The sequence below is a fragment of the Solanum verrucosum genome, unplaced genomic scaffold (assembly GCF_900185275.1).
Source record: "Solanum verrucosum unplaced genomic scaffold, falcon-dt-bn FXZP01000108.1, whole genome shotgun sequence".
In the NCBI taxonomy this organism is placed as follows: Eukaryota; Viridiplantae; Streptophyta; class Magnoliopsida; order Solanales; family Solanaceae; genus Solanum; species Solanum verrucosum.
The window spans coordinates 2,171,472-2,184,993 of NW_026020274.1; the positions used below are offsets into that span (position 1 = coordinate 2,171,472).

A 13,522-nucleotide genomic window follows, 5' to 3' on the forward strand; every position below is an offset into this window, starting at 1 on the left:
GCTTAACCCAAATCCTTAAGTTCGGATTATATACCTCTCTATAAGAAATCTCATCCCAAACTATTACTCTTTACAACCATATTCAAACTTAGTACTCTAACAGCTCCATGGACTCCTACTAATCAGCTCCTTAAGAAATTTCTCCTTTTATCATCTCCCCCTTAGGTCTAAAGCTAACACTTGAAATCTATGGACCTATTCCACATTAACAACTCAATTATGCTATCTAAGCACACATGGAAAATTATAATTTAATTGGATCCTCATCCGGTAACGTACTGTCTCGGCACACCTTTTAATTCTCTTGTTACTCTTGTAACTTAGCCACACTTCACTGCCCTTATCTAAATGTTAGGGTCTCTCACTTGTACCACTCATATCTATTGGATAACATCACCTCGATTCCTCACCTACTCTATGTCAAGTCTTCTAGATTAAATCTCAAGACTAACATTATCACCATAATGTTACCATTCTTTTGATCATGACACTCATCTCGAATTCAAGCTTAATATTTATGACTAAACCCGAATATAAATATGATTGCTCGCTTACTATACTAACTTACAACTACTAGATACAAATTCAAAAACACTCGCCCACTAGGACCTTATGACAAATAGTCAATCCTCACCTCTTAGTATTCATACTTACAATTACTATCACCTTCGACTTCATAACATACGTACTATTCACTCATCACTATATATCAAGGCCTAATTAGTTCTATCACACTTTGAATATTATGGCCTCTCCCTCAAAATCATAAGCCTAGTTTAGATCTATAACCTCATGAATACTCTTTCTCTTCTATTCACCACTTACACTTAGTCATTTCCTACACAATGACACTTCATCACCAACTCCTATCTAGCTACAACACAATCTACCTTCTATGATGGAATCTTCACAACTCATCACTTCTTAGTCTACCCATAAGGGAAAACTCCTCATTACTAACTTACTAGGTAAATGACTATAGTAAACATAGTTTGTCACAACACCATCTCCCTTACTTAGATTACTAAACCTCTACATACTTTCCTCTAACTCCAGGCTCTTTCACTACTACTACTCATGATCTCATAGCTCATGTTACCCTTCAGGGTGAAAATACTACCTAAGCTCTAAGCATACTTCCTCATAAGGATCTCAACTGAAACAAGGCTTAAGGAAAGAGTACAACTCACTTTTAGCTCAAACGCACGATTCAAATGAATATGGGTGCATTCCTCTGAAGCTGAACACTTAACTTACTCTTGGACTTCTCTTAAGCCCCTCTGAAGTCTCATGACTTCCTCAAAACTCTTGCTAAGAAAAACTCATCGACAAAGAACTGACTCTTCTTTTCAATCCCCTCTAGTATGATGGGTAGTCGAAGGAATAAGAGAACACATGAGTTAGAATAAGTCTCTACGACATAGCTCTATTGCACGATCAAGAGTATGTCTGTAGTCCCTCATTTATAGAAGTGGGGCCCTCACAACCATAAATAAAATCCTACTAGACACGGCTTCATAAACACTCTAGGACACTTGAACTCTGTGCTCTGAGACCAACTTTGTCAAGATCCGAGTCTACACCCTGGACGTGGCCAGCACTTAAGAACCATTGCTGGTCCCCAAGCGAACCTTCACACTGGCTGACTATAAGTGAAAGACTAACTTAAGTATGCAAAAGCTTAAAACTGAATAAAATCCAATAAACTCAACTTTTCAAAACTTTAACTCAAATGAACAAACTTAGAATAAAAATAATGTATTCAACTCGCCATAAAATAGGCACTTAGTCTTTAAAATATTTAATAAAATAAATGAATAATACAAACTTCTCAACTATACTGACTATCTATGAAGCCTCTAACTGATAAAGATGAAAGTCGGGACAAGACCCATGACTTCTTGACTAAACTGAAAAGTAAATGAAATCCTCCAGAAAATAAGGAGGCTCACCATAGCTAACTCGAACTCTCGGATGTATCAACGAATCTCCTGTTGATGATCCTGAATACCTGTGTCTGCATCATGAAAAGATACAGGCCAAATAGCTCAGTACGTGGAATGCACGAGCATGTAGGAGGAATTCTAAAGCATAACATAAGCTTGAAACTTAATACAAAGGAAACATACTAATCTTTTCTCAAACTCACTCAACTCAAGGAATACTCAAGGATACTCAAAGCTACTCAACTTACTCAACTCGGAAGTATTCAAGGATAAGATACTCAACTCAGAGATTAGATACTCAACTCAAAGATATGATACTCGACTTTGGGTACTCAACTCTGGATACTCAACTCAATATAAAGCAACAACACACATGCAACATATGGAAAGCTTTATAAAACAGTAAAACAACTTAGTTCGTTAAAGAAAATACAATAAAAAACTCAACTTTACTTATATAATAAAGTAATATAGTTTCTATGAGAGTTCTCTAACCGACAACCATCACTTAAGAGCTATAGTGATGATATAACACTTTACCTCACGCTGCCAAGGACCATCCTATACCTTGCCATCAGTATAGGACCTAACTGAACTTAGTAGACCCACTAATCTATGTGAAAATGGTTCATCTAAAAAGTATGACCCTTTCTACCCATGACGGCTACATGGTTTTCATGGAGACTTGAGTTAATATGAACTCTTATCCCCACATCGGTGCTCAATAATACTCCCAAAACTCTTTATCTGATTTGAGATAATTACTCAAAACTTAGTTTAAAAGCTCTTTTGGAAATCTCAGTTTTCCCTCTTGCTTCATTTAGAAAGCGATTACTCTTTTCTGAAAACTAGCCTGAAGGCTCTTTGGGAATCTCACTTTCAGTTCTTATTTAAATGTGAAAATATTTAAAACTCTTTTGAGAATACATAGTCCCCATATACTTTTGAAGAAATGAACTTCAACTTTACTCTTTACTGAACTTCAAAACTTAAGTCTCAAAACAAAGTTAAAACATTTGTAAAAGACTTCTCAAAATATGGTTCATGTCGAATTATGGATATGAACGACTAAATGCAAGGTTTTCAATAACCATAGATAGATCTCAATACCTAGGACTCTAGAACTTCAATAATACTACTCATCTTTAGAATACTCAACTCAGAGTTCATGCGAAATTATAAGCATGAACTACTCAACTCAATGACTCAAAGATACTTCTCATCTCAAGACTGTTCGACTTATAATATTCATGCGGAATTATGAGCGTGAAATATTCAACTTAAGGACTCAAAGATACTTCTCAAAGGGGATTAGGAACTCAACACTTAAAGGCTTAGAACTTGAAGATACCACTTTTCTAAAAGATGTTCGACTTACGAAGTTCATGCGAAATAATAGGCATGAAACAACTCGGCTCGATGCTCTACATAACTATATGGAACTCATGTATACGACATTTCTTATTCTCTGACTTACTTCCTCAAAACTTAGTTCAAATCGATAGTTGATCTCAAAGGATTCATAATTGAACTCAAAGGCTTTCATAAACTCTACTCTTAACTCTCTCTTGAATGTGAATTATGAATTCAAAAGTTATAGTTCATGATAAGAAAGATCTCATGATGACAAGGTAGACTCATGAATACATTATTCTCACTCTCATACTCACTTGCTCGAGTCTTGAAACAAGTTATTAAAATTTGTAGAAGACTCCTCAAAAAGACAAAAAGGGATTTTCTGAAAAATGTTCGAAAGAACTCTCAAGGCCTGACTCTCAACTCTACCTTGAATGTGATTTATGAACTCAAGGTTGTGATTTGTGATAGGAAAGGTCTCATGATATTTAGGAATGATTTTAGATAGCTAAACATGAGAAAAGACTGAAAACCAATATTTGAGAGTGGGTCTGCGACGAGGAGAGGCTTTTAAAATTTGGTTTTGAATATGTCTTTTGAGGCAGAACACCTCGTGTCAGCTCCGCGACGCAAAGATGAAATTTCGAATCTGGGCACTAGAAGCGCGACGCGCGACCACCTTCAAATTTCATTCGACGAAATTTCTTCTTCGTTTTCTAACCCTAATTCCCCTAGAATTCGATTCTTTTTTTCAATCTCTTTTTAGATTTAGATACCCAGCACATGTACACTGGAATCTAACTCTAACCCCTCTATAAATCGACACATTAACCTCAAGAACTCCTCAATCTCACGAAAGCAAATTCATGAATACATAACAAGAACATCAAAGCGTCATCTTTTTGAACGAATTTAAAGTTGAAATAACATGATTGGCGTGTGGGTGAACAAACCGAACACTATGGAAGCTTACATACCTGAAAGAACCATCTTCTTGAAGAACTTGAAGGAAAATCTTGAAAGATGAACCCTAACCTTAGCGTTTCTTGAATTCCTTGAGCGTAGAATCTTTGGAGTGAATGAGAGGGTTTAGATTTAAGAAAACTGATTTTCTACTCGTTTAGGGTAATTTAGATGACCTCCTAAGGGTTTTTAGGACTAAAATACCTCTAAATAAATAATTAAAACGAGCTGGGAGTCAGAAAGATATTTCACCAGGCAGTGAGGTTCGTGTTGGCTCCGTATCGCGGAGCTGCTGCCAGGTTTGCACGATGTTACTAAATCAGTCATAACTTTTTAATCAAAACTCAGAATTTAGCACAAACTTAGTGGCGTTGGAAAGAGGACTCGAAGGTCTTTAATTTTCTGTCTTGTAGCTCACCTAACTCATCTTGTACTAGAAGTTATGGTCGTTTGATGTTGACCCAAAACTTAAGAATGACTTGAATATTTTTCTCTTCGGTTCTTCTTGAAACTCAAGGTGATACATATAGTGACCTTAACACTTAAGAAATTTTTAATTCCTTGGTAAAATATCACTCACTACGAAGAACGGTTCAAGTCTTAGTCAAAAAATTTATGGGGTGTTACACGCCCGTTTCCGCATTTATATACCATTTTTTAGGAATTATCCAAATTTCTCAATTTCTCGTGTGTTTTAGCCCATGGATCTGGTGCCTCGGAGCACCCAAATTTTTATTTCTCAAAACACTTTATGAGGACCTCCGTAATGAATATGGGAATCACTACGTATACTTATACCATTTTTTAATGCTTGTTTTCGCATTTACAGACCTTTTTTTATGAATTACCTAAATTCCTCAATTTTTTCGTGTGTATTAGCCTATAGATATGGAGCCCCGGAGCACCCAAATTTTATTCTCAAAAAACTTTATGAGGACCTCTGTAATGAGTAGGGGAACCACCATGTATACTCACGCCATTTTTAACGCGCGTTTCCGCATTTACACACCCTTTTTTAGGAATTATCCAAATTCCTCAATTTTTCGTGTGTATTAGCCCATGGATCTAGCTCCCCGGAGCACCCTAAATTTCTCTGAAAAAACTTTATGAGGACCTTCGTGATGAGTTGGGGAACCACCACGTATACTCACACCATTTTTTTAATGTTCGTTTACGCATTTACAAATCCTTTTTTAGGCATTACCTAAATTCCTCAATTTTTCATGTGTATTAGCTCATGGATTTGGCGCCCCGGAGCACCCAAATTTATTTTCTCAAGAAACTTTATGAGGACCTCCGTAATGAGTTGGGGAACCACCAGATATACTCACACTAATTTTTAACACCCGTTTTCGCATTTAAAGACTCTCTTTTTGGAATTATCCAAATTTCTCAATTTTTCATGTATATTAGCCCATGGATCTGGCACCCCGGAGCACCCAAATTTTCTTTTCTCAAAAACCTTTATGAGGACCTCCGTAATGAGTTGGGGAACCATCACGTATACTCACACTATTTTTCTAACGTCCGTTTCCGCATTTACAGACCCTTTCTTAGGAATTACCCAAATTTATCAATTTTTTTTGTGTATTAGCCCATGGATCTGGCGCCCCGGAGCACCCAAAAAAAATTTCTCAAAATACTTTGTGAGGACCTCTGTAATGAGTTGGGGAACCACCACGTATACTTACACTATTTTTATAATGCTCGATTCTGCATTGACACATTTTTTTAGGAATTACCCAAATTCCTCAATTTTTCGTATGTATTAGCTTATTGATCTGGCGCATCGGAGCACCCAAATTTTTTTTCCTCAAAAACTTTATGAGGACCTCCATAATGAGTTGGGGAACCACCATACTCACATCATTTTTTAATGCTCATTTTCGCATTTACTGACCCCATTTTAGAAATTGTCCAAATTTCTCAATTTTTCGTGTGTATTGGCCCATGGATCTAGCATCCCGATTCACCCAAAATTCTTTTCTCAAAAAACTTTACGAGGACCTCCGTAATGAGTTGGGGAACCACCAGTTATACTCACACCATTTTTTTAACGCTTGTTTTCGCATTACAAACCCTCTTTTAGGAATTACCCAAATTCCCCAATTTTTTGTGTGTATTAGCCCATGGATCTGGCACCCCGGAACACCTAAAAAAATTCTCAAAAAACTTTATGAGGACCTCTGTAATGAGTTGGGAACCTCCACGTCACACCATTTTTTAACGCTCGTTTTCGCATTTACAGACCCTTTTTTTTTAAATTATCATGTGTTTTGATATTGTTTGTATGCATTTATTATGGGCGTCGTGATGAAACATATGATGATTTATTATGTCAAGGTCTTTGTAGGAAAGGGTTATGATGTTGAGATTTTTGCCGGCAAGTGTTTATTATGTCCAGGTCTTTGCCAGTGAGTGATATGATGCCGAGGTCTTTGCCGGTGAGTGTTATTATGTTGTTGTTTTTGCCAGCGAGTGTTATTATATCGAGGTCTTCACCGGCGAATATTTTTATGTCGAGGTCTTTGTCGGCGAGTATTGTTATGCCGAGGTCTTTGTTGGCGATTGTTATAAAGCCGATGGAAAATGGTTTCAACTAGTGATCTGATATAGCCAATGGGAAATGATTTTGGCTAATGATATTATGCCGATAAAAAATGATCCCGACAAGAAATTAATCATTGAGACTTGATGCATTTGATGCTTATGCGTGATTTACATGTGGATTGTGATTGATGTACTTGTTATGTGTGACTGAACTACTTGTTGTTGAAATTGACTTATTCGAGTTGTTGATCGTTGATTATGAAGATTGAAGTGTGAATATTGGGCCTGTGAGCCGTGTTTTGTAGAATTTCAAAGTTGAGCTGATTTTTGTGCATGTTGTAGTTGAGGAGTTTCAGTTGGAGTGTGAGGGGTATTTGTTTTCTAGCTAGTTGTTTTGTTTAGTAGGTTGCTTGCTAGATACCGTGTTGTTGGTATTCACCCCTTATTTCTACACTTGTGTAGGTTCCGACCCCAAAGCCGTGTGATCTTCTTCTTCTCCTAACAATCTAGGCTCGTGAAGGATTTAAGAGGTAGCTGCTTGTCATCTGGGCGAACCCTCTTTTCCTTTTTCTTTTAAACTTTGTTCTACTTGAGAAAGAAAGACTGACACTTGTATTTATCTTTGAATTTTATATTTTTATTAGTGACTTGTACACGTGACAATCAGGTTTTGGGTAATGTGTAGAATGAATAAGTTTTCCGCCTTTGTCTTGTTCTTGCTTTACTGTTTTCGTCATTTTCTTTCTTTTCGTTGGGTTGAGGCTGACTTGTCTTGGTGGGATTAGAAAAGTGTCATCACGTTCGTTTTTGGGTCGTGATACATCATCACTTGACACATTCACTTTTAAGAATGGTCGACTTTTCATGATACTTATCATAAGTCACATTCTCTTTGAGGAACTGACTATAATCATATATACATGCTTCATAATTATTATTAGTTTTTTCATTAGAAGTTAATTGTCATGCTTTAAAATTTATCATATTCATATGACATACCTCGACATCACTTTTGAAAGATCAAGTGCATCTTCACTTTACATTTCTTTATTTTTATAAAGGATTTATAAAATCAAATTAGTTTACACGGTAATTTTGTGCCCAATACCTTTCATATGAAATTTGATGACAAAAATTGCCTTCACTCTTTAATAGGTCATTTTGAGAACTCATAATATTCTTTCTTTTATAATTATCACAATGGTGACTATTATAATTTTGTCCCTTCACGTCCATATTTTTATGTTTAATCATAAATTATCTTGTCATCTTTCGAAATTTTAAAGTATTTCTATCATATTCACTTCAAAGAATGGAGCATATTCAATGAGATGGACTTCACAATTTTTATCAAGAGCAAATCAATTTTCTCAATTTTCATTATATCATCAACATATTGCATTGGGTCTTTAACACAATGCCTTGTCCATTTAAAGATGTGGTAGACCAAAATATGATGCGACTTCAACCCAAAATCTTATCATCATGGTGCATCAGGACTCAAACTCAATGTCTTGTTTTATTAGTGCGATAAAACTTGAATATATCGTCTCGCCCTTAACTAATGACATAATAGGTCATGAAAGTGTCATAAAACTCACTCTTGAACCTTTAAACATACTCCCACTTTATAATTTTATATATAAGTAAGTTAAGTTTCAAAAATATATATATAATTGCATAACTTATCATTCACACACTTTTGAGTTTAACAATTTTAGTGGGTGGGATCACTTAAATATGATAGTGTGAAAGCAAATTAAAATAAAATGCACCGGGTGTTTAATTAGTTAACTCATTTTCTTGGATACATATCCATTTAAAGAAAGTACTATTGAAACTCCTAATATATTATTAATATTTGTTAAAGAGTGAAACTATAAATCGCTAATTAAAATTAACATATTAATAAAAGTTTTATACAACAAATTTTCTTGTAACTATGACGTCAGTGAGAAGAATTCTAGTATATTCAGGGAAGTGCTCAACAAATTTATGTCTTTTACTCCAAGAAAACAATAAACATGTAAAAGAGATCATAATTGCAAACTACTAAAGTGATTGTAAAATAGAATTGGAATGAGTTACCCAATTTATACTTTTGTGAACGATCTAACAATTTATCCACAAGTTCGTCATGGTCAACACCAAATCTCACGGATAGAAGAAGCTGAGTTAATCCCTAAAATGGTTAAAACATTATGTTGATAACGTGTTATAAAATAAAAATCATATAATAAAATAAAATCATTGTGCTAATATTGTGTAATGTCAGACTTCAGCTTTATGTTTTTTTTCTTTTAAGTTAATCATACTGAGAGTGGAACTTTGTATCGGGCCCAAATACTGGATCATGTCCAATGTGAAATATTGGACTAGAAATTCCTTTGGATATACAAATATTTCCAAATATATTACTTTCTTCGTTTCAATTTATATGACATAATTAAGATTTTAATTAAGAGTCAAATTTCTTTATTTTGACTATTCATATGGATATACAATCTTTAAAGTTTCTGATAAATAAAAGTACTATAAGCCATATGAATTAATAATTTAAAATGTTTGAAAGATATATACAAACATATAACAGTAGAGAATTTCTTATTTAATTTTTGAAATTCAAACTATATCATTTAAACTGTGACAGGGAGTATACAATATTGTCCTATTAAATTACTGTAATTCCATCCTTGATTTCCACTATTGATTTATTTCCCTCTCTGCTTCTCTATTCTTTCCCCATAGGACCAAGTAAAGCCCACCAACTAGCAATATTCCTCCACATACACTGCCAAAAACAAAAAAAAAACAAATTTTTTTTTGAGTATTTGAAGTTTAATTATAAAAGAATTGAACCATTTAAGTTGAATATTAGCAAAAACGTTACGTATATCTAGTATAGATTATATTCATTCTAATAGCAAAAACGTCATGTATATGGACTAATTTGATGATTCACTATGTGATGATTTTATTGAACAAGATAGAAATCGCGGTATTACCTTCCCACATAAAGTGTTTCCTTCCACAAAAATGCTGACACTATGGCAGTTATGATGAGTGATAATGGAGTGAACATAGATATAAATACTGGCCCTTTTTTCTCTACAGTCCAAAGTTGTATCCAATATGTCAAGCCTGTAACAATAAAACCCTGCAATGTTTTTGGTGAATAATTATTTTACATAGTAAAAACCAGTAATTTATGCCATAAACAACAAAAAGGGTGAATTTCATTGATGTTCATCTAATTTTCAATTTATTACACCAAGTTACAAAATTTGTTACGAGAAAAATAATACAAGTAGGTCGCCACATCATCAACTCACTTTACATGATATCCACGTAGAATTACTTAAGAAAAACAAAAGTTAATTTTCAACCCAATTAGAGAAAAAAAATGAGATCCACGTGGCGAAAAACATCGTGCTTTGTGTTGAGTCGGAAAATAAGAACCTTTAACTTTTATTTTAAGTGGTACTTGTTGAGAATATAATTAAATAATAAAAGTGTGTTTTTTCTAACAACTTAAGTTTTACATGAGATAGTCACACACTTCAACATAATATCAGAACAAACAGAGTTCCTGAGATCAAATCTCATTGCCATCCAAAATTTTAAAAAAAATTCCACATGCTTGGCGTATGAATTAAAAAATTAGGCTCGCACTTGGTAATTTTATCAACTATAAGTGTCAAAAAGACATAACGGGGCTCCATGAGGTGTTGAAGATTATGTTGAGAAAACATACACAGTAAGCTACTGAAAAAAGATTAATGTCCCATTTTAGCTTCCATGCTGATATATTCCTTTCCATCACCATGGCACAAATTGAAGATTGTATCCAGCTAAACAAGCAATATAGAGTAGCAAGACGAAGCTTTGCTGGATATAGTTTCACAATAGGAACCTAAAAAAAGAAACAATCAGAGTTTGTTTAAATCTCATGATCTTAAACTTGTTAGATACTCTTTACTAAATATAGAAAGAGACAATCTTTATGAAAAGTAAGACACTTAAATTGACTCAGATGTAATTAAATATACCTGTAAAATGAGCCATAGAGACCATGTAATGTTAGCCAAAACCATGACTAGTGAACCTTTTAACCACTCTTCCTTCAAACTATAATTCAAATTTGAGCTATGAGTTCCCCTTGTGTTCCCTTTGAACCAATTCATGAAGTTCAATTGTGGACCTTTAACTAAGGCAAATACCAAAGCTCCTGTAACACCAATTGAAGAACCCAACAATTTTGCCATTCCATGTGACTTCTTTATTGCAAGAGCCTCCACTCTGTATATTTGATTATTTTTTTAAAAAAACAGAACATTAAGTACATATGGTTCCTTAATACTCCCTCTCTGTTCATGTTTACTTGTCACATTTCGTTTCTAGAGAGTCAAACTACATAGACTATGACCAATTTTTTAAGATGTGATTTTTCATATAGTATAGTTTTCGAATATCTAAATTTAAAATAGTGAATAAGTTAGCTTCGAAAATTAATTAAATTGACTCTCATGAAATGAAATATAACAAGTAAAAGTGAACAGAGAGACTGTCAGCTTAGGTAGCTTTGAAGTGTACCTTAAAATTACTGCCATAAAAAAAGTGATGGCTGGAATTAAGTTAGTGGAGGCTGCAGCAAATGTTGCTGTGGTGTAATGTATGGAAAAATAATATAGATCCAAACTTAGAGTGCTGAAAAAAAAAAATGTAACAAAATTAATCAAGTGAGGCTAATGATTAACATACAATAAATTAAATAATTAATAGTGAACTTACTTAAGTAATGACATCAGGAAGATCTTCAATATGATGTTGTAGGATAAAGGAACATCAGATTTTCTGTTTTAGTTAAAACAAAAAAGTTGAAAATTGCATATATACAATATAGTTGTTAAGCTTGTACATACACTACTAAAAAATCGCGAATTGTTAATTAATAACCTTTCAAAGAAGGCAGCGAGGGGGGCTAACGCGATGATAGCAAATGCTTGACGATAAGTCACAAAAACATAAGGGTTCATCCCTTGAGATATTGCAGATTTAGAAAACAAAGCCATGCCTGCAAAAATAGCTTGTGTGAGGAGCATGGCAATGTAGTGTTTTTGCTTTTCCATTGACATGGCACAACTAATTACTAAGTGCTTCATTTTCTCCTCAATTTGGTTTTCTTGTCATGTTAGTGCATCAAAGGACTCTTCAATTTATAGACAAACCATAGACTTGGTACAATACTGATTTTTCTAGCATGTTTGATCAAACTTTCGAACTTTGTTTTTTCTGAATAATTAATGTTTTTTTTGTCAAAAGTTTTTTTTCGAAAAAATACTTTTGAAAAGTAACAAGTTGTGCACTTTTGCTAATATTAGAGTAGCAATTTTCACGTGCTCGAGTTTTAAAAAAAGTATTTATGAGGAGACTATTTTTTAAAGCTTTTGAATAACAATTTGTGTTATTACTCAAACCACACTTATTATTTGTTTTTTAAAAGCTTAGTCAAATACCTTTGCTTCACTTATTATTATTTCAGCGTGAAATATTTTCAACCACTTAAACACGTCTCACTCCTAAAATATCTTCTCTAAAATAAATATATTTTTTAGAATATATACTTTTAGCTTCCCAAAACCTAGATCACTTAAGTGGGGTCAAGGTTCATTTTACCCTTCTTTTTAACTAACAAGTCCTATTCAAAAAGCCAATGTCTCATAGTCAATTGTACATATTCTTTCTATTGTTAGACACCTAGTTAAGTTTGTATATATGCAGACAGAAAACCAGCTCTTGGGGTCATATTAATAATATGTACGTTTATTATAGAAAAAAAAAGTTAATATGATATGTTAGGTGTGTTTTATATTTTCGGAGTTAAAAGACGATAGTTATTGACTTTGTTGTTCTAAAAAATTTTAACTTCAATAAGATATTTATAAAAGTTGAATGACTTTCGTGTCCTGAAAAAATAAAAATAACATCGATGAGATATTCTCGTAAGTTGAGTAACCATTCAAGAAATTAAATGTGATGGAGATCTAGTAAGCCGACTAGATGTGCACTAGCAGAAACTTCTCCTTTGATAAAACAGAGCATTAGTGAGATATTTAGGCAAATTACAAGCTTGACTTAAAATTTGAGGGTGCTCCTTGGTATTATTATCTTAAAGATTATAATCTTCTCCACTTTGTTAATACTAATTAAGTGGAATAGAATTCAGAAATCATGTTTGGACATATAATTATTATAATTTTTTCGAAATTTGAAAAACATCAAATACTTGTTAAGGTTGGTTAATTATTATAATTTGTTAGGATCAGTCATAAAATTTCATGTGAACTTTAAAAAAAGATTAGACAAAATTTAGTGTTGATCCTGAGTTAAAAGGGCATAAGTGAGCCAAAAATGTACCAGAGGGGTATTTTTAGTAAAATAGACGGATGAAAGATATATTTATACATTTTGCGACGGTTTAGGGGCGTTCTTTATCCTTTTTCATTGTATGTAATATATTTTACTTTTTAGTCTGTCCCATAAGCAACAATACATTTTCATATTTTGTTTAAATAATTCGATTATAGAATTTTACATGTTAATTACTCTTAGCAATAACAAGAATTATAACATATCCAGTATGATTTCATAACTATAATATGAAAAAAATAGAATGTACACATATTTTACTCACACCTTTGTGCATT

General features: G+C 33.5%; 1 protein-coding gene across 1 annotated transcript; it reads right to left on the bottom strand.

The window, feature by feature from the left end:
* Positions 1-9,466: 9,466 nt before the first annotated feature.
* LOC125833969 (WAT1-related protein At1g43650-like) lies at positions 9,467-12,038 on the bottom strand. The gene is made up of 7 exons (XM_049513142.1): positions 11,772-12,038; positions 11,607-11,669; positions 11,409-11,522; positions 10,865-11,114; positions 10,570-10,728; positions 9,821-9,972; positions 9,467-9,606 (listed from the first exon to the last, which is right to left on the bottom strand). Exons 1-7 carry the CDS (start codon positions 11,975-11,977, stop codon positions 9,519-9,521), a joined length of 1,032 nt encoding a protein of 343 aa, XP_049369099.1. The 5' UTR covers positions 11,978-12,038; the 3' UTR covers positions 9,467-9,518.
* Positions 12,039-13,522: the final 1,484 nt, after the last annotated feature.

Excerpts from the sequence above, each read along its gene's own strand:
- LOC125833969 (XM_049513142.1), bottom strand. The coding sequence starts at position 11,977 with ATGAAGCACTTAGTAATTAGTTGTGCCATGTCAATGGAAAAGCAAAAA. Across the intron at positions 11,670-11,771 it reads CTCGCTGCCTTCTTTGAAAG|AAAATCTGATGTTCCTTTAT; the intron begins GTTATTAATTAA and ends TAACTAAAACAG. Across the intron at positions 9,607-9,820 it reads GAAACACTTTATGTGGGAAG|TGTATGTGGAGGAATATTGC; the intron begins GTAATACCGCGA and ends TGTTTTTGGCAG.